Source organism: Spermophilus citellus (assembly GCF_964194105.1).
Source record: "Spermophilus citellus genome assembly, chromosome: 3".
NCBI classification, from domain to species: domain Eukaryota; kingdom Metazoa; phylum Chordata; class Mammalia; order Rodentia; family Sciuridae; genus Spermophilus; species Spermophilus citellus.
The window spans coordinates 88,859,917-88,885,008 of NC_138184.1; the positions used below are offsets into that span (position 1 = coordinate 88,859,917).

Here is a 25,092-nt window from a genome sequence, read left to right on the forward strand (position 1 = left end):
GTCCTGTTTATTTTTAATTTTATTATTTATTTATCATGGTACTGGGGATTGAACCCAGGGGTACTTTATCACTGAGCTACATTACATCCCAGTCCTTTTTATTTTTCATTTTGAGACACCGTCTTACTAAGTTATTGAGGGTCTTGTAAGTTGCCCAGTCTGGTCTTGAACTTGTGATCATCCTATATCAGCTCCAGAGTCACTGGGATTATAGGTGTGCACCACCATGCCCAGGTAGAATTTACAGACTTTACAGAGAGAGTAAATGAGGTACAGGGTTACCCATCTAATGAGTTGGTAGATCTGAGATTTAAACTTTTTTTTTTTTTTTTTTTTTTTTTTTTTAGTGACAGGGTCTCATTATGCTGCCCAGGCTAACCTTGAACTCCTGGGTTCAAGTGATCCACCTGCCTCAGTTCGTTTAGTAGCTGTAGAGCTGAGATTTGAACTCTGGTCTGACTGACTGGGCCTAGCCCCTAATCTGTCACATAACCTGTGACCAATATGGAATTTAGTCACCCTCATATACCCCTTCCCCACCCCCCGCCAGATTAAATAACACAGATAACTACATAAGGACATAAAGAACATTCTGATGTTTGAACAATAAACTTTAATTGCATGACTTTTTGGGGGGTGGATGGGTGGGTACTGAACTCAGGACACTCCATCACTGAGCCATATCCCCAACCCTTTTTGTATCTTATTTAGAGACAGGGTCTCACTGAGGTGCTTAGCACCTTGCTTTTGCTGAGGGTGGCTTTGAACTCAGGATCCTCCTGTCTCAGCCTCCTGAGCCACTGGGATTACAGGCATGCGCCACTGTGCCTAGCCTAATTGCATGACATTTAATAGAAATAGCTCTGGAGAGGAAGGAAAACCCAACCCAAACTCAGTTTTCCTGCTGTACACTCCCAACACAGCTCACCTCTGCCACCCGCAGAGGTATGGAGTTTGCTACTTAACAGCAAGTAAGCAGTCATTTCTGCAGCCATTTTGACACCAGCTGGGTGGTCTCAAATCCAATTCGGTGTTAATTCACTGTCTACCTGGAGGAAGAACAGATCCCCCAAGACTGCCACCTTAAAAACCCTGTGTTTTCCCTGTGCTTGTATAAATTGAGGTTTTTCATAGCCCCCTTCTTGGGTTTGATTAATTTGTTTAAGTGACTCACAGAATTTAGGAAAACATTTACTAATATTTACTGGTACATGATTAAGGATATTACAAAGGATATGGATGAATAAGGCAAGGTATAGGGAAGGGACATAGAGCTTCCATAACTTCATTGGGGGCATCACACTCCAGTAACCTTCAATATATTCAGGTACCTGAAAGCTCTCTGAGTCTTGTCTTTTTTTTTTTTTTTTTTTTCCTGTACCAGGGATTGAGCCCAGGGACTTTTGCCAAGTCACATTCCCCAGGCTTTTTTTTTTTTTTTTTTTTTTTGAGACAAGGTCTCACTAAGTTGCTTAGGACCTTGATAAATTGCTGAGGCTGGCTTTGAACTTGTGATCCTCCTGCCTCAGCCTCCTAAATCACTGGGATTATAGGCAAGCATCACTGTGCCCAGCCCTTCTTCTTTTTTCTTTTTTTTAAATTTTTTTTCTTTTAGTTGTAGATGGACACAATACCTTTATTTTGTTTGTTTATTTTTATGTGGTGCTGAGGATCAAACCCAGTGCCTCACATGTCCAAGGCAAGCGCTCTACTGCTGAGCCACAACCCCAGCTCCCCTTCTTGTTTTTTTTTTTTTTTTTTTTTTTTGTAGTTGTAGATGGACAGAATACCTTTATTTTATTTGTTTACTTGTAATTTTTATGTGGTGCTGAGGATTGAACCCAGTGCCTCAAGCATGCTAGGCAAGTTCTCTGCCGCTGAGCTATAGCCCCAGCCCCTCTTCTTTTTTTTTTTTTTAAGGAGACTTCATTGCATAGGCATGATTACTGGTAGACTGGGTGGGAAAGCCCAGCAAAGCCTGCTGATTCAGATTCTTGGCCTCTCCATGGAACATAGAACATTCCTTCCTCCAGGGCATGAGGCAGGACCCCTCTGGAATGAAGGGGGTCTTATGACCTACTGTTGGAAGAGGTAGGTCAAAGAATTTCTTTACAACCAGCTCCAAGCCAGAAAGGCAAAAGATTAGTTTCATGACCTGCCTTGGGGTGGGGGGGAGGAGGAGGAGGAGGATCTATTATTTAATTTATAAACCTGTGAACATATCAAGGTGGATTTTTGTTGTTGTTGTTATTGTTGTAGTTGGACACTTTAGCCCCTCAAGGTGGGGGTTTTAAATTACCACTAAATATATGAATAAGTTTACCAAAAATGTTACCAATATTATATTGCACTAAATTTACCCAGATGCATGAATTTCAGGGCACATAAATTATCATATAACTTTAATCAGTATGAACATGTTATATTTAGTCCTACTTTAAAAAAATTTAACCAAATGTGATGATTTTTTTTAATGAGTTACATCCCAGTCCTTTTTATTTTTATTTTTTTTGAGATAGTGTCTCATTAAATTGATTAGGGACTTGACGAATTGCTGAAACTGACCTTAAACTTGTGCTCCTCCTGCTTTAACCTACTGAGTTACTCAGATTATAATCATGTGCCACTGCACCTGGCCCAAATGTGACTTAATATATCCGTTTATAGGTATCCATTTAGTTCACATAATTATCAGTTTAATAGCCATATAGCATTACATGATACAGGCAAACCATACAGGTAAAGCTTACTCAACCATTTCCCTAAAGCTGGGCATTTGGGATGATTCCAGTTTGTGGCTGATCTGAAAAGTGCTGCTATTATCTTTACATAAATTGCTTGTTATAATCTTGCGGACTATTTTGAACAAGAACATTTGTGGAAAGAAGATGAAGGAAGGGCTGGGGATGTGGCTCAAGCGGTAGGGCGCTCGCCTGGCATGCGTGCGGCCCGGGTTCGATCCTCAGCACCACATGCCAACAAAGATGTTGTGTCCACCGAGAACTAAAAAATAAATATTAAAAAAAAATTCTCTCTCTCACTCTCTCTCCTCTCTCACTCTCTCTTAAAAAAAAAAAAAAAAAAAGAAGATGAAGGAAAAGTCTCTGTATTTTTTTTTTTCTTTTTTCCTTTTGGCAGTACTGGGGATTGAACCCAGGGTCTTATACATGCTGGGTAAATCCTCTACCACTGAGCTACATTTCCAGAAAGTCCCTGGAATTTTAACTTTGCCTTGGACAGGTCTACTTTTTTTTTTTTTAAAAACTTAATACTTTTTTGGCACTAAGTACTTTTAAGAACTTAATACTTTTTTGGCACTAAGTATTTTTAGCCACGTATAAGTTAATTTAGCTATTTGTAGTTGGGTGATCTTGGGTAATTTCCTTTACCTAGTTACACCTTGGTCTGCAGCATTGTCTGGGAGTTTATAGAATTATAGGATCTTGGGCTTCTCCTAGAATCTTCTGAATCAAAATCTGTATTTTGTGGTACTGGGGATTGAACTCAGGGGCACGTTATCACTGTACCAATGGGTTTCATCCTCATCCCTGCCCCCCCCCCCTTTTGAGATATGGTCTTACTAAATTGCCTAGGTCAGCCTCCAAAATATCCTTCTTTCTCAGCCTCCCTAGTGGCTGATATTATAGGCCTGCATCACCAGTGATGAGTCAGAATCTATATTCTAATAACATCCCCAGGAGGTGGCTTATGGGCACCTTAAAAGTTGGAGAAATTGGGCTGGGGATATAGCCCAGTTGGTCAAGTGATCATCTCACATGCACTACTAGGCCCTGGGTTCGATCCCACAAAAAAAAAAAAAAAAAAAAAAAGGAGAAATCAACCTGGCATGGTGGCGCCCTAATCCCAGCAGCTTGGGATGCTGAGGCAGGAGGATCATGAGCTTAAAGGTAGCCTCAGCAAAAACTGAGGCGCTAAGCAACTCAGTGGCCCTGTCTCTAAATAAAATACAAAATAGGGCTGGGGATGTGGGGCTCAGTTGTCAAGTGCCTCTGAGTTCAATCCCCGGTACAAAAAAAAAAAAAAAACAAAGTTGGAGAAATCAAACCTGGTGTGCACTGGCATACATCTGTAATCCTGGGTTCAACCTCTCAGGAACAACAGTAATAATAATAAGTTGGAGAAATTTTGCTTTAAGAGTACAGATAGTCCCCCACTAATTATGGTTAGGCTTTAGATTTTTTGACTCTCTGGTGGAGGGAAAGCAATATGCACTCAGTGGGAAACAGCCGACATGCTACAGTGTGCTATGTTGCTACACTGTAATGATTGGTAGATTAGGTGTATTAAATGCATTTTGGACTTAAAGTTGTTTTCACCCTATGAGGTGTTTATTAGGATGTAACCCTGCTGTAAATCAGTGAATGTCTGTGCTGTGAATAATTATGGTCCTTCCATATAAGGTTGTCATGAATAGTTAATGCACATTATATAGTATATAGAGGAGCACAGCACACATAGCTATGCAACCTTTTTTATTATTTTCTTTTCTTTTTGAGACAAGGTCTAACAAAGTTTCGGAGGCTGGCTTTGAACTGTAATCCTCGTACCTCAGTTTCCCAAGCTGATTGTTTTACTTACAGGTGTGCCCTGCCATCCTGGACAGCTGCATACTGCTGTGTGTGCTACTTATGATTCTCTGCAGTTGCTAAGTCCTTAGGCTGGTGGTCCCTAAGTGGAGTGCCTTATAAGAACAAATAGGGGGACTGGGAATGTAGCTCAGTGATAGTTTCCTTGCCTAGGCTTGTGAGGCCTTGGGTTCAACTCCCAGCACTGAAAAAAAGAAAGAACAAAGTGGCTTAGTGGCGCATTCCTGCAATTCCAGAGACTCAGGAGGCTGAGGCATGAGGATCAAAAGTTTGAGGCCAGCCTGGGAAACTAGTGAAAGCCTGTCTAAAAATTAAAAAATTAAAATTTACTGGCAGTGTTACTAAGTGGTAAAGCACTTGACTAACATGTACAAGACTGTGAGTTTAATCCCCAGCACTGCAAAACAAAACAAAACAAGACAAAAGAAACCAGGAACAAATACATGAGAATTCCCTTGGTAGTGTGGGCAAGGGGTGGAGGAGGATGGTGTTACTACATACTTTCTCACTCATCATAATCAAAGTCCCTAAGAAGAGTCAGATTCAGCCCCAGGATATTTATGAGTAAGTCTGAAAGTGCCTGGGACAGGAACCCAGCCAGGGCAGCAGCCAGGTAAGACTTGATACTGCTGGCACCTGTGGAAGTTAATTTGATGGGAGTGTCCAGCCTGTGCTATCTATATCAAGGGCTCATGGATAGTGGCACATGGAGTTCTGATCCCACAGAGAGAATAGTCCCTCAGGTTTGCAACCTGACCTGCTGACTAGCCTGCCCCAAGAGGTGGCATTTTTCTAGATCTCTCTCTGGGGGACAAGGCCAGCCTCTACTGCCCAGGGGCAGTTTGTAGCCAAAGGACCTGCTCAGAATGTGCAGCTCAAGCAGAGGCAAAGGGGCATCTTCCCAAGTCTTCTGTGGAGTAACATTTTATTCATCCTTTAGAACACTGTGTTTTCTTTTGATTCTGTTAATCCCAATTAAGTAAATCATTTTCTGCTTCCTGATATTCCAGTGATGTAACTAGTTTTTGGAATCTTCATGACACATTAGTTCAATATCTTCAGGAATCTCTAATTCATTTATCTCCAGAGGCCAGCAGATAACATGAATACATGGAGTAGGCTGGGTCAAGACAATAGAGCTCAGTGGGGATGATGGCAAATGACAGGCCTTGTGTGAAGGGGCATCTGTTACTCCCTTCTAAGCCAATTGCCATGCAGGAGTATGAGGCCAGTGTGATCACATCTTTCAATTTATCAAAAGAGACTGAATAAACCCAGAGTGATGGTGCATGTCTATAATTCCAGCTACTCAGGAGACTCTGGCAGGAGGATTGCAAGTTTAAGGCCAGCCTCAATAATTTAGTAAGGTAAGCAGCTTAGCAAGACCCTTTCTCAAAATTAAAAATAAAAAGGTCTGGCAGTGTGGCTCAGTGGTAGAGTGCCTCTGGATTCAATCCCCAGTAACAACAACAATAAAAAAGAATGTCTAGATTTTTATATAAAATCTTTTTTTTAATTTAGAAACTCTTACATAAATATTTTTTTTTTTTTAAAGAGAGAGTGAGAGAGGAGAGAGAGTGTGAGAGAGATTTTTTTTTAATATTTATTTTTTAGTTCTCGGCGGACACAACATCTTTGTTGGTATGTGGTGCTGAGGATCGAACCCGGGCCGCACGCATGCCAGGCGAGCGCGCTAGCGCTTGAGCCACATCCCCAGCCCCTTACATAAATATTTATAGCAACTTTATTAAAAATCAACCCAGCGGCTGGGGTTGTGGCTCAGCGGTAGAGTGCTCGCCTAGCGAATGTGAGGCCCTGGGTTCGATCCTTAGCACCACATAAAAACAAATAAATAAAACAAAGGTATTGTGTCCAACTACAGCTAGAAAATAAATATCTTAGAAAAAAAAATCAACCCAAACTTGTAAGAACCCAAAGGTCCCTCTACTGGCCATTAAACAAACTGTGACATACGCACATAATGAAATTGTGCTCAGGAAAAAAAAAAAAAAAGAAGAAAGGAAAGAGAAGAAAAAAAGAATGAATGGCTAATATAGACAAGAGCATGGATGAATGGCAAATGCTTTATGCTGACCAATATGTAGTATCAGGAACCAGATTTACTTTCTTACTGGAAAAAATTCCCCAAACAGACAATGGACATCAGTCAATGAAGGACAGTGATCCCTGAGAGACAGGAAACAAATGGATTTAGCCCTATAATTGTCCCAGCTTCCTGTCTTGAGAATTTCCAGGCTATAGGCAAGAGTGGGGGATTCCAGGTGGAATCTGTCAGAGGCCCTGAATTGAGAAGACAGGGCTGAGAGTCTGGGAGGACCAAGGAGTCTGGAGTTCTAGAGAGGAGACAGCTGTACTCACATAATTCCCGAGGTCTGCAGTCAGCTCCCCACCAGCAGTCAGCTGAATACTGTCTGGCTCCTTCAAGTGAGGGCAGTGACCCAGGCCAGAAAAAAAAAAAAATCTGAAAAGGGTAGAGATATAAGTGTGTGATACTTATGCACATCAAGGAGAGTGCTTGTACATCAGGCAGCCTGGAAAACTTTATGATTCATGGGACATCTGTCTTACCTCAGTAGTGGGGAAAAATTAGCTCTTAACTAGGCACTGTTTGGGTTGCACTTAAATGTTAAAACAAGATGTATGGGTGGTGACACACACCTGTAAGCCAGTTTCTTGGGACTTGCAATCTTCCTGCTCAGTCTCCTAAGCCTGGGATTATAGTGTGTGCCACTGGTTAGATCTTAGGAAAATTGCATCCCCTTAGGCTCAATAAGGTTTCAAGTGCATATGTGTGCATATGTGCTTTTTTTGGGCAGTACTAGGGATTGAACTCAGTGGCACTCTATCACTGAGCCACATCCCTGGCCCTATTTTGTATTTTATTTAGAGACAGAGTCTCATTGAGTTGCTTAGCACATCACTTTGGCTTTGAACTCATGATCCTCCTGTCTCAGCCTCCTGAGCTGCTGGGATTATAAGTGTGCGCCATCACACGTGGCTCATATGTACATTTTTTCTTATTCTTGGAGGCATCTATAAACCCAAAACATTGTCTTTCTTTTTCCTCCCCTCCCCTCCCCCTCCCCCTCCCCCCCCTCCTCCTCCTCCTCCTCCTTTTTCTTTTTTGATACTAGGATTAAATTTAGAGGGGCCTACCCACTGAGCCACATCCCCAGTTCTTTTTATTTTTTATTTTGAGATAGGGCCTTGCTAAGTTGCAGAGACTGGTCTTGAATTTGCAGTCCTCCTGTCCCGGCCTCTCGAATTGCTGGGATTACAGGCTTGCACCACCACACCTGGTAGTATTGTGAGCCTATGTTGGGTGATCTTTAAAGTTCATTCTTTCCATTCACTCAACAAATATTAATTGAGTGTCTACAATGGCTGAAACTGGAGATTCAATGACAACCAAGACAAAAATGAGTTCCCTGAGATCTCATGGAGATTATTCACGCAAACAGGAGATATACAACAGATTTGGGAACCAAAACACTTCATATAATGGTTAACTTGCATGAAGGAAATAAAGCAGGCAATATATCAAGTGACTTGGGGGGAAGTGTGAACTTCTGGTGGTTCATGGAGGGTCTTTGCTCAGAGGTGATAATTCTAACCTCAGAATGTGACCTTATTTAGAAATGGAGTCTTTGCAGATGTGATTAGTTGAGATGACATACTAGAATAAATAACAGGAGAGGACACACCAAAGGTCATCTGACACAGATCTGAAATTGGAGTGGTGAAGCTACAAGCCAAGGCACACCTAGGATGGAAAGCCACCACCATAAACAAGGAAAGATTCTTCCCAGAGACTCAGAGGAAGCATGGCCCAGCTGACACCTTGATTTCAGTCTTTCAGCCTGAAATACACTTGAGAGAAATACATTTCTATGGTGTAGGCCACCTAGTTTGTGGTACTTAAATCATCCAGTTTGTAGTTACCACAGCCCTAAGAAACTAATACAGGTTTCAAATGAACTGAGACTCTGGTCATGAGAAAGAGGGAACCATATGAGGATTTAGAGGGAAGAGCATTCCATGCAAGGCCAGGAGGACAAAAAACAATGGCTGGAGAGCAAGATCTGTCATCAAGGTAGGAGATGGGACTGAAAAGACAGGTTGGGACAGATCTTGTAATTTTGCAGAGGAGGGAATGTAACTGGATTAAATTAGTTAGGAGGATGTTGTGTCAATCAGCGAGTGACAGAAACAACTGTTCAGAATCACCCAGTGTCTTAGAGGGCAGGAATCTAGAATGTATAGGTTGCAATAAATAATAATATGAAATGACAGGCTTCCCTGCCCTGTCCCCAACCTTGCTACATGGTCAGTGTCAACTAGCATTCCAGGGCACTGGCCATGGGCCAGGTTAGCAATGTTAAAGGGTACTGGTGGTAATAGTGAACTTTCATCTCTCCCCAAATCTTTTTAACCCCCACCAGCCACGCTTCCCAAATCACAACCTAAGTAACATTAGCTCTGTAAAAGCAAAACTCCTCAAGTAGCCCGTCCGAGAAGAGAGGGATCCTGGAGGCACCGAGATACTCCCAAGGGGGCAGCGGCAGACACAGCTAAGCCCAGGAAAACGACTTAGTACCGGGCGGGCACTCTGAGCGCAGTACCGAGCTGAGAGGCGTGTGCGCACGCGCAAAGCCCCGTCTCTCAGGCGAGGGGGTGGGGCGGGCGCCGGGGCGGGGACCGTGACGTCAGGTGTGCGCGTGGCTCTGGCTGCGCAGGAACAGCTGGTGCTTCTGAAGGCGGCCGACTGGCGGGCGGGCGTGGGGTGTTGGTGGTGGCGGGGCAACGCTGCGGGAGCAGCCTCGGCCGCCACCGCCTTGCACCATTGCACCATGTCGGGGCAGCTGGAGTGTTGCGAGCGCGAGTGGCACGAGCTGGAGGGAGAATTTCAGGAACTGCAGGTAGGGCCGGACCACCTAGTCCCGCAACTCTGCTACTTGCAGTGCAGTGTCTTCCCCTTCCTTCCCTCCCGCGGAGCCGGGGAGGTGGGGCGACTATGGACCCGGAGTGCTCCTGGTTAGCCCCTGGGCGCTGATGGTCTGCATGGACCAACCCCCTCCCATCTCCCAGCATTTCAGTTCTTTACCCTCCTGGGGCGCCCTGTCGAAGACCCCATTCTCCTTCCATCTCACCTGCTCTTTGCTCTGAGTACCTTATTCGCTGTAGAAAGTTGGTCTGTGGCCTCCGAAAGCAAATTCCAGGTTGTGCCCATGTGGATCAAGTCTGAAGAGGCCGGTAGGTGCTAGGGTTCAAAGGGAACAGCTCAGCACCCACTGCCGCAGGGGTCTCTCCTAATGCCACCCACCATATCTGCTTTCAGCAGCTTGATCACTCCTCTCCCTCTGGCAGGGCAGCTCTCTCCTTCTGCAGCTCCATTTTGGGAGATGTGTTTGGGATCAGTTCACCTTGAACCCCTAGACTGTGCTTGGGGATTAGGGATCCCCATTTCCTGTCTTTGGGAACTCTAGTGTGATGCCTGCCTCTCTAGGCTGCTGCAGATTGTGTTTGTGTTGTGGTTGGCACTTGTCAGTTCTGACAGCTGGGCTGCCTCACCCAGTCATAGAGGCTGCACCCAACCTCACCTTTCTGGCCCAGAGCTGTACTCAGGTGGGGTGAGGGTGGGTGTATGATGCATCCCTTAAGAGAAGGACATTGCTGTCAGGAGTCCCATCGGGAGCTTTGTTCCTTATAGAGGCCTCAGCTACCTACTTTGATGACTAAAGATGCCCCAGGAAATCTTGGTGATAGACCAAGAAGGACCCAGGGACTATATTTGATGTTCATTCTCCAACCGCAGGTTTTTTTTTTTCCCCCCCAGGGGTTATGCTTTGTTTGCATGAAAGCACATCACACCCCTATTCCACTCCCCTCCTCTCTTCAGTTGGAGCACTGACATTTTTCCTGTCCATGTAGCTATTGTCTGTAGTTGGGTTACACTGTCCAGAGGAGGTGAGAGGAGGTTGGCAAGGGTGAAACTGTAGGTCCCAATCAGTGGATAGGGGGTGCTGGGAAGCCTGGGCAGGAAATGAGGTGCTGTTTCAGCCATGTGTAGAAGAGAAGGTACCCAGGACTGTCATCCCCTTCTTGGCTTCCAGCCTATGTGGATTGGTACCTTCTCTTCAGGTCTAGAGCTTGGATTCTTCCTGGTTCTTAGGGGACACTTTTGGTTCCACCTTCATAGAGAAGACTAATTCTGCTTTTTTAGAGATGTATATTGCCCAGTCTGGCCTTGAACTCTTGGGCTCAAGTGACCCTCCCACCTCAGCCTCCTCAGTAGCTGGGACTACAGGTGCATGCCACCATGCCCAGCTCAGTAACAACAACTTCTACTTATTTTTTTGGTACTTGGAATTGAACCCAGGGCACTCGGTGGAGCTACATCCCTGGCTTTTTAAATTTTTATTTTGAGACAGGGTTTTGCTAAGTTGCTGAGGCTGGCCTCTAATTTGCGATCTTCCTGCCTCAGCCTCCAAGGCACTGCTATTACAGGCGTGCACCACCTGGCTCTCTAAGTCATGTCTTAAGGCTGTGTCCCACTGAACTCTAAGCTCATGTCCAGCCATGGAGTCACAGAGTAAATCTTAAGGTCAGGAGCAGAAAAGAAGAAGAGATGTGCTGTGTGGAGCTTTTGTTGTTGTAACTCCTTTCCTTTGCCCTGCCTCAGACTGGGGGGGGGGGGAGGAGGAGCCTTAAACTTCAGAGCTATGCAATTATTGCAATTAACAGCAATTAGAAAGCAAGTCTTGGCAGGCAGAGGTTGCAAAGTAGTCCTTTGATTTGTTGTTATGTTCCTTTTGATGTCTTGGATGCTCAGGTGTGTCAGGGACAGAGGCATTGGGAACTGAGTCTGGACTTTATCCCTTGGTGTTCAGCAAGGGTTGTAGTGGAAAGAATGACAGCTGCTCAGTTCTGTAGAGATGGTAGACTGGATCTTACTTTGGGGAAGAGGTTATAGGCTGGTTACAGGCTTTGGTGGTCAGCTGTTGGGTCAGAGGCTGGTGACAGATGGCTTCCTGGGGGTCCAGATCATTGACTGGCCAGGCATGGTGGCTCATGCCTGTAATCCCAGTGAGGCTGATGCAGGAGGATCGTGAGTTCAAGGCCAGCCTCAGCAAATTAGTGAAGCCCTAAGCAACTCAGTGAGACCCTGTCTCAAAATAAAATACAAAAAAAGGGCTGGGGATGTGGCTAAGTGGTTAAGTGCCCCGGGGTTCAATCTCTAGTACCATAAAAAAAAAAAAAAATCATTGGAGCAAAGCACCACCTACATCTTTAATTCACAGATGAGGAAGCTAAAGCTTGGACATGCTCATTGATTGAGCTGGCCTCACACAGCTATTTAGTGGTAAAATTAGTTCTTCACATGTTGGGAGGCTCCTCTCTGTCTTCTATACTTCTGAGATCTCTGAACTCCTGGTCTGAAAGTCCCTGGAACTGCATGTAATGAGTCGGGTGTGTGTTGTGAGTGTATTGGACAGAGACTCTGACCTGAGACAGTGATTGAGGAACAAGGAGGTTACACAGGGAAGGGTGAGGTTAGAGGTTACAACTAAGAAGGTAAACAATTAGAAAGGACTTTTTTTTTGCACCAGAAAATCCTGGTCAGTCTAAATTTTCCTACATCTGCCTGAGAATCTGGGATTTGGGGGTTTCATGTTTGCTTCTGTCTGATTTTGGTGTCTTTGTGTTTTATCTGTTTCTCTTTTTGAAATGAAGGAAAGAGGAAGCCCAATTCTCAGACTCTGGAGGATTTGAAAGGTCTTTGGAACTCCCCCTCCTTCACAGAAAGCCCCAACAAGGTCTGGGACTTCTAGCGGAATGTTTTCTAGAGAATCAGTTTTCTTCAGGCTTAATTTGCATCTGGCCTTAACTGGATTCTGGGGAAAGTTGTTGCCATGACGATGTAGTTTTTGGGCAGTTGGGTTTTGGCCAATCTGGTGAATTGATTATCAGCCTGAGAACCTGGCCTTCTGACCTATGGTGTGACCACAGAAGGTCAATTACCAACTTGTGGCAGGTAATTTAATGAGCAGTTCCTTTTTTATATCCCTGGAAACCTGACCCTGTCCCTCCCAGCATAGGAAGAAGTAGTCTAAAGCAGCCTTTCCTAAATCCCAACCTCACAGGGTGACAGGGACCTTATAAAGACCTTGACTTTTTACTGACAGTGAAGTGGGCATCTCTCTGGCTGCTGTGTATAAAATACACAGGGAGGGGCTGGGGGTTATATCAGTGGTAGAGTGCTTGCCTAGCATGCATGAGGCCCTAGGTTCCATTCCCAGCACTGCCAAAAACAAACAAACAAACAAACAAACAAACAAAAAAAAACAGGGAAGTGGGCTAGAGGCAGGAAGTTCAGTACTATCTTATTAAAACCTCATAAAACAGATCCTATTACCCCACAGTTGCACTTTTACTGTCAGTTGAAGTGGGTATCTCTCTGGCTGCTGTGTATAGAATACACAGGGAAGGGCTGGGGTTATATCAGTGGGAGAGTGCTTGCCTAGCATGCATGAGGCCCTAGATTTCATTCCCAGCACTGCCAAAAAAAAAAAAATACAGGGAGGTGGGCTAAAGGCAGGAAGTTCAGTACTATCTCATTAAAACCTCATAAAATAGATCCTATTACCCCACAGTTGCACTTTTTACTGTCAGTTGAAGTGGGCATCTCTCTGGCTGCTGTGTATAGAATACACAGGGAGGGGCTGGGGATGAATAGGGGAGTATATACTCCCACTTACTACTCCTATTACAGATATCACTAATCGATCCCAGCACATGACTCAGAACCTTTCTCAGTAGAGAATCAATATATTTCATGTGAACTCAACTTGCCAACCCAGGTAGTGTTTCTATGGTGACAGGTCCTAGTTAAGTATAGACAGCATCCGAAAATCTATTCGAATATGATTTCTTAGAAAGCAAGCTATATAAAAGTAATCACATGAAAATTTACTACCAGCAAAAAGCACATCAGAAGGCACCACACTTTGGTGGTAGCCATGGCTCTGTTGTAAATTACCAGATTGCTACCTTCTAACACTCTTTGGCCAGAACCCTGTTTGTAGATTCCATGAGATTCCTGTCTGGCAATTCTTTTTTTTTTTTTTTTTAAATATTTTTATTAGTTATTGATGGACTTTATTGATTTATTTGTTTTATATGTGGTGCTGAGAATCAAACCCAGTGCCTCACACATGCTAGGTAAGTGCTCTACCACTCTACCCACTGATCTACAACCCCAGCCCATGTGTGGCAATTCTTACAAGAAATGTTGACTCCAGAGGTTTGAGTCCCACGTTCTGGATCTCATGACCCAGCCTAGTTGTGTTAAGAAGGTGCTGCCAGATGTTTCACAGCCTTGCTTGGACCTGGACTCATTAACCTCACCTTCCCTCTGGGGTGGAGTGTGGGACCTCAAAGGACAGGGGAGGTGGCAGAGCTCCCATCATCCTATGTTGGAAACTTGCTTGTTTGTGTTTCCTACATATGGAGAATGGTAATTAGACATGCAGGAAAGATGCAAGGGACATCACAACTCACAAAGCTGATGTTAGCACAATTTCTTTTATTTTTTTTTTCCTAATCCAAATGGAATCCTATCTACATTTTTATAAATAATATATATACATACAGTTAAAAACTTTGTAGCAGATCTGTACAATAATGTTTATGACTGAACATGCAGAGTAGAAGTATCAATAGAATAAACTGGATATATATATATATATATATATATATATATATATATATATATAGTTGTAGATGAACAGCATGCCTTTATTATTTTATTTATTTATTTTTAATGTGGTGCTGAGAATTGAAAGTGCCTCATATGTGCAAGGCAAGCACTCTGCCACTGAGTTACAGCCCCAGCCCTGGACCTAGATATATTAATGTTGAGCAAAAAGTTGCAGTTGTAGATAGGTATGTACAATATGCCTTTTATAATAAAGGTAAAAACATTCAAAACAACATTATGAACCAGGAAAGGTGGTGTATGCCTGTAATCCCAGTGATTTGGGAGGTGGAGGCAGGAGGATCCCAAGTTAAAGGCCAACCTCAGCAATGTAGCAAGATCCTGTCTCAAAAAAGGACTGGCAGTGTAACTTAGTGGTAAAGTGTTCCTGGGTTCAATCCCGAGTACCTAGCAAAAACAAAAACAAAAAGCCAAAACAAAACAAAAAGTAACTATGTTTTATTTAATGATATATATGTATATAGTACAAGTGTAAAGACTTCAGGGGAATGATAAAGACCAAATTTAGAGTAGCAAAGCCCTGGCAGGAAGCAAGCAATTTTGTCAAAAGCATCTTACCGAAAAGAACAGAGGATTTTCAGAGGTGTGGGCAGTTTAAGGGGGAGGCTCCTGTAGTTGGCCACAGCAGGGAGTCATTACTTGTCCTGTCCCTAAGAGGAGAGCACTGGGAAGGTGGAGTCATCTGAGCTGGCCATTGCTTATCGCTGGGGAAGAGGAGCTGCAGTCAAAAGCTCTAGTGGTTGAAGGATATACTAGAACAGGAAGGAAGTAGGAGGAACAAATGTTCCAGCTTCTCTCTCCTCTCATCTTCCAGTCCTCTGCTTGAGACTCCCATTGGCTAAAGCCAGCTCAGGGGCAAAGCAGGAGCAATCCTTAGGGAGAGGGGAGCAATGCTTAGGGAGAAGGGAGCAATGCCTAGGTGTCAGAGAAAGAACCAGTGTAGGGTGCAGAAGTGAGGTTGTGGCAGAGCATTTACTTAGCATGCACAATCCCCAGCACTACCAAAAAAAAAAAAAAGAAAAAGAAAAAAAAGAAAAAGAAAAAAAACCCCATTTTTGTGGGTGGAGATAGGAATACTGTCTAGGAATAATATAGGTCCTTTCAACTCTCTTTGCACTACTCTTAAGGGTGAGAAGGTAGGTGTTAATTATGGGATTGTCTGTCTTTTTTGTATGCCTGAAATATTTCATAATGAAATAAGCAGTAGATTAAAAAATTATAAAGAAAAATAGCTCTGTAGGCTCAATGTCAGTCATTTATGAATTAGGACCACAATAGGACATCATTTATGACAGAATCAAGTCGTGTATTAAGATTCTGTTTTTGTTCTTAGAAAACTAAACATGTTAGCATTTGACTCATTGCTGGAAATGTTTTCTTTATAGTTAACCCCTTCACACACAACCCCAGCTCCATCTTCAGGTGTTCTATTAAGTGTTTATTTGTTTGGATTGGTCTTGAACTAGATAGATGGGGGACTGGGGCCTGTTTTGGGCTGCAGAATGGAGTCCTTTCCTCCACAGTTGTCTGTCTGCATTGTTGCCTGGGGCACTCCGGGTTATTTTTAGAGGTAGCAACTTGATGTGGGAGTCAATCACATTTAATAAGCTGGTTTAAGAAGCAAATGGCTCTGTCTGCAGAGAGCTGACTCCCAGTTTGGGGTGAGTATCTCCTAAGATCCAATCCAAATGCTTCCAAGGTTAGAAATAAAAATAACAGTTCAGCAGTTTTGAATTTTCTTTAATTTTTTTCTTTTAAAATTGGTACATGGTGCATTTTACCACTGAGCTACATCTCTGTTCCTTTTTAAATTTTTTTTTTTTTTATTTTGAGATAGGGTCTTGCTAAGTTTCTAAGGCTTGTCTCAAACTTGTGATCTTCCTGTCTCAGCCTCCCACGTCACTTGGATTACAGGCGTGTGCCAGTGCACCAAGTTAGAAATTTACTGTACAAACCAGCAATTCCATTCTTAGGTATCTACCCAAAGAAATGAAAATACATGTCTACACAAAATTGGTACATGAATGGGCATAGCAGCATTATTCACAATAAGCCAAAAGTAGAAATAAGCCAAACGTCCAACAACCAGTATATCTGCTGATTAGCAATAAAACAATACTGATATACTCTATCATAGAAAAACCTCAAAAAATTATGCTAAGTCAGAGAATCCAGATGCAGAAACCACATATTATAATATTCCAATTATATGATATATCCAGAAAAGATACATTTATAGAGACAGAAAGGAGATTAGTGGTTTCCAGGGGCTTGGAAGAGGAGGAAATGGGGAATGACTGCTAATAGACATTCTAAATCTTATTGGGTGATGGCATGAATGTTCTAACACTAGATGTTGTGATAGTTGTAAAAGTTGGTAAATGTATAAAAGTCCCTAAATTATACTCTTCACATGGGTGAATTTTATGGTGTATAAGTTATCCACCCCTGAATTTGTTTAAAATAATGCTTTAGAGTCTTAGTTGTTAGAAAAACCTGGTGTTGGGTGTTCAGAGATCTGTATTTTGGGGTGTCTGTTTAGTTGCTAGTTTGATGAAGGGATCATTCAAGCAGGCTTCAGGTCCTTTTTTTGGTGTCTTTAAGTAGGAGTGCCTTGGGCAAGAGGTGGTAATAATGACGCCAGGGTTCTCAGCTTCTCTTCTTAACTAACATGGTTAAGTTTGCCCAGAAGGAAACCTCCCTTCTTTGCCCCCTTTATCTGGATTCTGACACTTGCCTCTGCAGTGAAGACTCTAAACCCAAATTGGCAAAGCACCATGGGACAGAATGGAATATGCTTCCGCAATTGGGAAGTCGAGATGCATTGTCTAAAGATGGAAGCAGATTCAGGGACTCCAGGAAAATCACTAGGCTCAAGCTTCACCTTCCTCTCAGCCTCATTTTCCCAAGTTGGATTTATTCTCAGGCAAGGTCCCCAAATGTTGTCAAGACAGCCCCATTTTGAGCTCTCGCCTCTAGCTTGCCACCTTCAAAACTACAGGAACAGAGCTACTGCTTCTCAGCAGTTCTCATACAGGCCCTGTACTGACTTTTCTTGGTCTGAATGTCATCCTTGAGTCAGCCAGCTGGGTCAGGAGGCTGATGTTCTGGTTGGCCAGGCCTGGTTCGTGTGCCTTTCTCTGGAGCCTGGGGCAGGGCCAGCCCCACCCTAGCTAGATCTTGTGGACAGAATATGGGGAGCGATGAGTTTCTAAAGACACTGGGAATGTAAACCAGAGAGGAATAACTGCCTGTTAGCAAAAAACAACAGAAGGCCTCCATCTGGCCTGCTGGCTCCATCCGAGGAGGGCAGGGTGGTTTGGATGAGAGGCAGGCTTGGATTGCTTTAGTTGGCTCATCTGCTTCTGAGAAAAGAAGCTCACAGAACAGGTCCCACTGAGGGTGTGACGGAGACACCCTTGTGTGCAGAGGGAATATGGGAATAGTTTCATCTGTACTTGCTAGGAATGCCCATGGACAGTGTATCAAGAGACAATTAAAAAAGGGTGTTACCAGCTGGGGACCATGGCACATGCCCATATATTCCTAGCGCTCAGGAGGCTGAGGCAGAAGGATTGCAGGTTCAAGGTGAGTCTGGGCAACTCAGGAAGATCTTGTCTCAAAATAAGGAAGGGCTGGGGATGTAGTTTGGAGGTAGAGCACTCGCTCAGCATGTACAAAGCCCTAGGTTCAATCCTGGGCACTGAAAAAAAGAAAAAAAGGAAAAATCTAAAATAAACTGATGCAGCCATTGTGGAAAACGGGATTGTGATTGCTCAAAAAATTAAGTGTAGCATTACCATATGATCCAGGAGTCCACTGCTGAGTATATACCTAAAAGAATTAAAGGCAGGATCTTGAAAAAAATTGTACATCCACACTCAGCGGCATTATTCACAACAGCCAAAAAAGTGGAAGCAGCCCAGGTGTCTATCAGTTGATGCACCCTTACAAGGAGACATGGTTCAGCCTTAAGAAGAAAGGAAATTCTGATACATGCTGCAGCATGATGCACCTTGAACACATTATGCCAAGTGTAAATGAACCAGTCACAAAGGATAAATGCTGCATGCGTCCACTCACATTGTGCCTGGAGGAGGTAGATTCGTAGAGACAGAACATAGAATGATAGTTGATGGGGGCTGGAGAAGGGGCAGTGGAATTATTGTTTGGTGGGCTCATTGTTTCATTTTCACAGGAAGACAAGTTCTGGATGGTTGCACAACAGTGTGAATGTACTCAATGCTACTGTATTGTATACTTAACAGTGGTCAAGATGATCAGTTCTATGTTATGTGTGTTTTACACAATTAAAAAAATGAGAGTGCTGGATATGGTGTATGCCTGTAATCCTAGCAACTCAGGAGGCTCAGGCAGGAAGATGGCAAATTGAGGCCAGCCTCAGCAATTCAGAAAGGCTTTAAGCAACTTATTGAGACCTTGTCTCAAAATAAAAAGAGTTGGGTATGTAGCTCATTGGTTGAGTGCCTCTGGGTTCAGTCTCTAGTACCAAAAAAAAAAAAAAAAAAAATAGAGACAACTCTCTGGAAAAAAGTAAGGTTACAAAACATTAATCAATAACTTTTTCTATTGCTTGCAAAACTAGCACAAGGGTAGAAATTGCAAAGACTTGGTATAGGTAAGGAGTACTTTAGGGACAGAGTATTTCACATAAAGTTCTTTGTTTCTGACTCTCCCACCCAGTTTACTATTTTTATGGCTAATAGATTCTAAGCCTTGGAGCCAAGACTTGGAGTGACCAAGTATGTGGCCCACGTGTGTGGTCTCCAGGATGGCATCTCCCTAGGAAGTGACTCTGGCCTATGGCAGAGTGAGACAACTGCAGGGAAGTAGGAATGACCCCATATGCCAGAGGACAAAACTATGGGAAGGCCTGTGGACTTTCTGTCCCTATCCAGTCTAATGCTTTGGGGATGAGCTAAAAATATCAGTAGTGGAACATTAGAAAAATGGGAAAAATTAAATGTTGATAGTGTTGAGTGTTTGTGAGGTGTGTACAACTGTCACATGCTGTGATGGGAGTAGACATTGCTATAGCCAGCTACAGGGCTGTTAGATCTGTTAAAGCTAAAACAAGCCTGTTCTCTCTGGCCCAAGAACTCTATTTCTTTTCCCCAGAGATTATCTTCCCCAGAGAGATACTTGCTCGTACGCCTAGAGAAGCTATGCAAGGATATTATTCAATGCTGTGCTGATGGTTATAATCAAGAGCCCAGGAACAACAACAACATCCGACAGCAGGGGAATGACTAAATCAGCTATAGTGTACTCATATCTTGAAGTACTTCACAACACTAATAAGAGTGAAGTATGTGCTTTAGGGTGTAAGCTATTCTGTTGTAAAGGAGATTCCCAAAATGAAACCACTTTAAGGAGGTAGTGTATTTGTTTCTTTCTTATTGACAACATAGAGGAAGGTGAGGTACAGGTGAGTGAGGTTTCAGTTGTCTGTTGCTGTGTAAAACAATAACTATATCAAACTCTTTGATTTTTGTGGATCAGGGATTTAGACAGGGCACAGTAGGGGTGCTTAGCATGCTCTGTATAAATACCTGGGGTCTTAGCTGGGAAGACTTGAAAGTCTGGGAAAAACTCACCTGGTTGGGACTGGAATCCTCTGGAGGTTTCTTTACGCTTACATCTGGCACCTGGACCTCCATGACAGGAAGATTTGTCTTAGTATCATTGATTGGAGTGTCCACATGTGACTTCTCTATATTGTTATGGCTCCCACATGGCATGATGGTCTCAGGGTACCTGGACTCTGCTCCAAGAGTGAATGTTCCTGTGAATAAAGTAGAAGCGATGTGACTGCTTGTGACTCTGAGAAGTCAAATGGTGTTTCTTTTCCCACATTCTACTGGTCACATTGGTCACAGTCTATCTAGATTTGAGGGGTGGGAACAAAGACTTCTGTATGTGAGGAATGCTAAAGAATGGGTGGCCATGCTTTAAAACTATCATAGGTGGGAAGCTTTGTCACATGATGCCACTCTAGAACCCAGGATGGTTTGGTTGGAGAGGGCACAGTGTCCTCTGCCATTTTCATCATGTAGCTTTCATCTCTGGTTTCAAGATAAATCGACCCGTTGTTGCTGTATCACAGCAAGAGAACCAGAGTAGAAGGCAAGAAGTTCCATATAGAAAGTAGTCATTGGTGGAGTTTATACTTTGCATGTACAAGTCCTCAGCACCATGAAAACAAACAAAACAAAAGGAAAACCTTGAACATATTGCTCCTGCCTACATATAACTCTTAGTTGTGCTGCTATACCTAGCTGCAAAGGAGGCTGGGAAATGTAGTCCCTAGCTGGATAGCCATGTGCCCAGCTACAGCTTGATGGAATACTGTTACTAAAAGGAAACAAAAGAGACCAAGTATTGGGGACAATATATTTTTTTTGCAACAGTATGTATTTTTTAATGTATGAGTGTGTGTGTGTGTGTATGTGTGTGTTTGTGTGTATTTTTTTCATGCATATAGAAACAGATCTATGTAGAATATAGAATACAGGGAGTAGGGAGGTAAATCAAAGGGTACATTGTTTCAATTGTACAAGATGAATAAGCCCTGAGGCTTATTCATCTCACTGCATAGTATAGTGCCTACAGTTAACTATACTGTGTTATATACATATACATTTTCCAAGAGGATAGATCTTTTGTTATGTGCTCTTATTACATAGAAGTGATAATAAAGGGGCTGGGGTTGTGGCTTAGTGGTGGAACGCTCACCTCGCACGTGCCAGGCCCTGGGTTCGATCCTCAGCACTACATATAAATTGATAAACTAAAGGTATTATGTCCAACTACAACTAAAAAAATAAATATTAAAAAAACCCAGAAATACATGGACCATAGCTTGGCAGAGTACATAGAAGAAGGGCTAGCCAAGTGCGGCAGTGGACACCTGTTTTCTAGCTACTCAGAAGGCAGAGGTAGGAGGATGGAGAGTTTGAGGCCAGCCTTGGCTACATAGTGAGACCTTGCAGAGAGAGAGAGAGAGAGAGAGAGAGAGAGAGAGAGAGAGAGAGATAGATAGATATGTAGGGGAGAGGGGGAGAGGAAGGAGGGAGAAAGAAGATCTAGAAGAAATTGATAACAATGGTTATTTCTGGGAAAGAAGGATATTCAAAGAAGAACTTGCAGTTTTCTTGCCTCAGCTTCTTGAGTTGTTGGGATTATGTGTTCATTTTTTTTCCACATGAAGCAATTTTTTAAAAAATTTTTTAATGAGCTCAGGGAAGTGATGACAAGTCCTGGTTTTGTTCACAGCCTTGAAGGGAGTGTCTCTGTCCTGTCCCTCTAAAGCAAACACAGCTGGGCAGATGAGCATTTGGAGTTGACTACCAAGTCTTCCTGCTTTCCTGAAGCCAGAGAGGTTCTATGACATAGGGTTTTAATTTTTAACAAGGATAATGTCTTCATGTTTTACTTGTGAAATTAAATATTAATTCACACTGAGGAGGGCCTGGTGAGCATTTGGCTGCTGATTGTGTGGCCTTCACCTTATCTCTGCATGGTGGAACCCAACACCAGAGTGCTGGGAGGCAGTGTGGCCCTTTATCTCCCTGGAGCTGCTCATCTGAAGGTCCCACCTTGTGGAAGGTTTCTCTCTGTTCCAGTGATCCCTCTCCTGTTCTGGTGGGTTTCCTTTGTTACTAGTAGATGTTCCTTGCACTTGAGGGCTGTGTTTCACTGAAGAATTCAGAAGTGATTCACACATAATCTTTCTCCACACAGATAACTTATTTTATTTATGTATTTTTGGTGCAGGGAACTTGAACCCAGAGCTGGCACTTGGAAGGCAAGTGCTCTGCCACTGAGCCTCAGCCCTGAGATAACTTGCTAATTACAAATAGAGTTGGTCACTGTGAGGCTGGGGTATGTCTCAGTGGTACAGTGCTTGCCTAGCATGCATAAGTCTTGGGCAGCCCCGAAAAAAAAATAAAGAAAGTTGGTCAGTGTACAGTGAATACTCTGGTAGATGGACACCTTCAACGTGTAATCACAGTCAACATCACAGGCACCATGTCCCTTCTGACAGGAGGCTCTGGGGACACAGCATCATGGGAGTGGCATTCCAGCCCCAGCGTATAAGCATAATCTAATCAAGAGGAAGCATCAGGCAAACCTGGGCTGAGGGTTGTTCTCCAAAGCTCCTGGACTGAACTCTCTAGACACATCAATTCCTGAGGCCTGGGGCTGTGGCTCAGAGGTAGAGCGCTCGCCTAGCATGGGTGAGGCACTAAGTTCCATCAGTAGCACCACGTAAAATAAACTAAAGGTATTGTGTCCACCTATAACTAAAAAAATAAATATTTAAAACAAACAACCCCATCAATTCTTGAAAGACAAGATTGAGGCACCATCGCAGGTTAAAAGAAGCTGGAGACACTAGCAGTAATAATGAAAGGCACCAGACTGAGTTGGATCCAGGCTCTGGAGGGAAGTGCCATGAAAGAAAGCGATACCAGAATGTGAATTGGCATGGTCTTTGAGGTCACAGCATTGCACTGTATCAAGGTTGAATTTTCTGTATTTGATCATTGTATTCTGGACATATAAGATAATATCATTGTTTCTAGAGACACATTGAAGTATTTAGAAGTAGAAAGTTGTGTTGTGTATAACTAAATCCCAAATATCTGAGATAACATGGGAGTGGGCAAAATTTTTGGTAAAAGACCAAAAGAAGAGTTCAGGCTTTGGGGGACATATGGTCTCTGTCATAGCCACTCACTCTGCTGTTCACTCTGCTGTTTTAGTGCCAAAGCATCCATGACCATATGTAAATGAATGGGCGTGGCTGTGTGCCAGTAAAACTGGACATATGGATACTGCAATTCCAACTGCATATAATTTTCATGTGTCACAAGATATTCTTTTGATTTTTCTTTTTCAACCCTACACAACCCATTTCCTTACTGCCCATACAAAATTAGAGAGCCAAATTTGGCCCATGGGCTGTAGTTTACGGATGCCTGATATAGAAAGAGGACATATAGAGGTGATAAGCAAATGCAGTGTAATGAAAATGAAAATAGTGGGTAAATGTGGGTCAAGAATATAGAGAATTTTTTTTTATTCTTACGATTCTGCAAGTTTAAAATTATTTAAAATTTAAACAAAAACAAAAACAAGATTTCCTTCTTTGGGAGGCCCAGAGAGAGAGAGAGAGAGAGAGAGAGAGAGAGAGAGAGGGGCAGGCTACTGATTCTTCTGTCTTCCAGGTGGGTGGCCAGGGTGAATCACTCATCACTGGATTTCACTCCTAATTATCTGTCCACTTGACCGACTTCACTGCTTCCTCATTTTTCTGGTTGAACCTTGTATCTAGAGACCCTGCCTGGTAGGTGTGGGAGTTTAGGCTCTGTCCCCACTAGCCAACCATCCCCACCTCTGCCTTTGTTAAAAATGTTTCCTCAACAGCCAAAAAAACAGCCATTTAAATTGTGTCCATTGGCTTATTGATTTTAATTTCATGTTCCACATTTCCTATTAGTTTCTTTCCTCAAAGCAGCAATTCAAGAAATTACTGTGTTCCATTCTCCCAGCATTGGGATTAAGTCTCTGTGGCTCTGAATGGTTATTTCCAAGAATGAGATAGCAAGTTTATTGAATTAATGTGTCTGGGGGAGGGAGGGTGGCTTTAAGGGAGGAGGTATGTTCTTATTCTAGTTGACTCAGCACTCTCTCCCCATTGCCAGGATCAGAAACTGAAGTCAAAGTGAGTAGTAAGTGAAGGGGAATTTATCAATTCATAGAACCCAGGGTATTGGATAACATGTCTTTGAGACTTGCCTAGACCCAAGAGCCAAAATTAATTTTCTGTCTCTATAACAAAATATCTGAGTTTGGGTGTTTTATAAGGGAAAGAAGTTTATTTTGGCTTATGATTTTGGAGGCTGAAAAGTCCAAGCTTAAGTGGTTACATCTTACAAGGGCCTCTTGCTGTCTCATAACATGGAAAATGGCCATCAAATGGTGGAGGCATGTGTGATGGTGGCCAGTGGGTATCTGTGGAAGAGCACATGTTTAAGTGAGAGTCAGGGGAAGGTCCAACCTTGCTTATAACAATCTGCCCTCATGAGTACTAATCCAACCCATTGAGACATTACTTACTCCTGCACGATAAGCTATCCCTTTCAAGGGTGGTACTCCATGACCTAATTACCTTCTACTTGGTCCACCCTCTTAAAAGTCCTACCACCTCTCAGCACCATTACATTGGTGACCAAGCTTCCAGCACATAAACCTCTGGGAGACAAATCATATCCAAACCATAGCAGATGCTATGAGAATTCCATCCCTTACCATCTCTCAGTTCTGTTTTCTGTGTGACTTCATTTTTAGAAAGGCTCTCCCCTCTCAGAGTCCATGTGTAACTTCTACCAGATTAGCAAACCTAGGGGGAAAAGAACATCTCTAAGCCAGTCCTGCTAGCCAAAGTCCCAGGGTCGGCTCTCACTGGGCCAGAAGGAGCCATGTGTTCAACTCTGAACCCAGCAGTTGTTAGGGAATTGGAGGATACTGGTTGGCCAGGCCAGGGTCTCATGACCACCCTTAGAGTGGGACCTCAAGTTTTACCAAAGCATCTGGACAATGAATTGATTAGACGTAGCCCCTCAGTGGCATATTTAATTGATGTTAGCATCAGAACGA

General features: G+C 43.1%; 1 protein-coding gene and 1 long non-coding RNA gene across 5 annotated transcripts in view; both read left to right on the forward strand.

The window, feature by feature from the left end:
- The window catches only part of LOC308644292, a 104,095-nt gene extending 101,179 nt beyond the window's left edge, over positions 1-2,916 (forward strand). Inside the window, exon 4 of the long non-coding RNA XR_014020937.1 lies at positions 2,899-2,916. This is a non-coding gene — a long non-coding RNA (uncharacterized lncRNA). The remainder of the gene's footprint in view (positions 1-2,898) is intronic.
- Positions 2,917-9,351: 6,435 nt separating this feature from the next.
- TMEM120B (transmembrane protein 120B) overlaps positions 9,352-25,092 on the forward strand; it is a 43,298-nt gene continuing 27,557 nt past the window's right edge. For 2 of the 4 annotated variants that reach the window (XM_081285226.1, XM_081285227.1), the window contains exon 1: positions 9,358-9,547. In XM_081285226.1, coding sequence (XP_081141352.1) covers positions 9,479-9,547 — 69 coding nt within the window. In that variant the 5' untranslated portion in view covers positions 9,358-9,478. Of the gene's footprint in view, positions 9,548-25,092 lie in introns of all 4 variants that reach the window. The other 2 variants (XM_081285229.1, XM_081285228.1) reach the window with 2 other exon arrangements.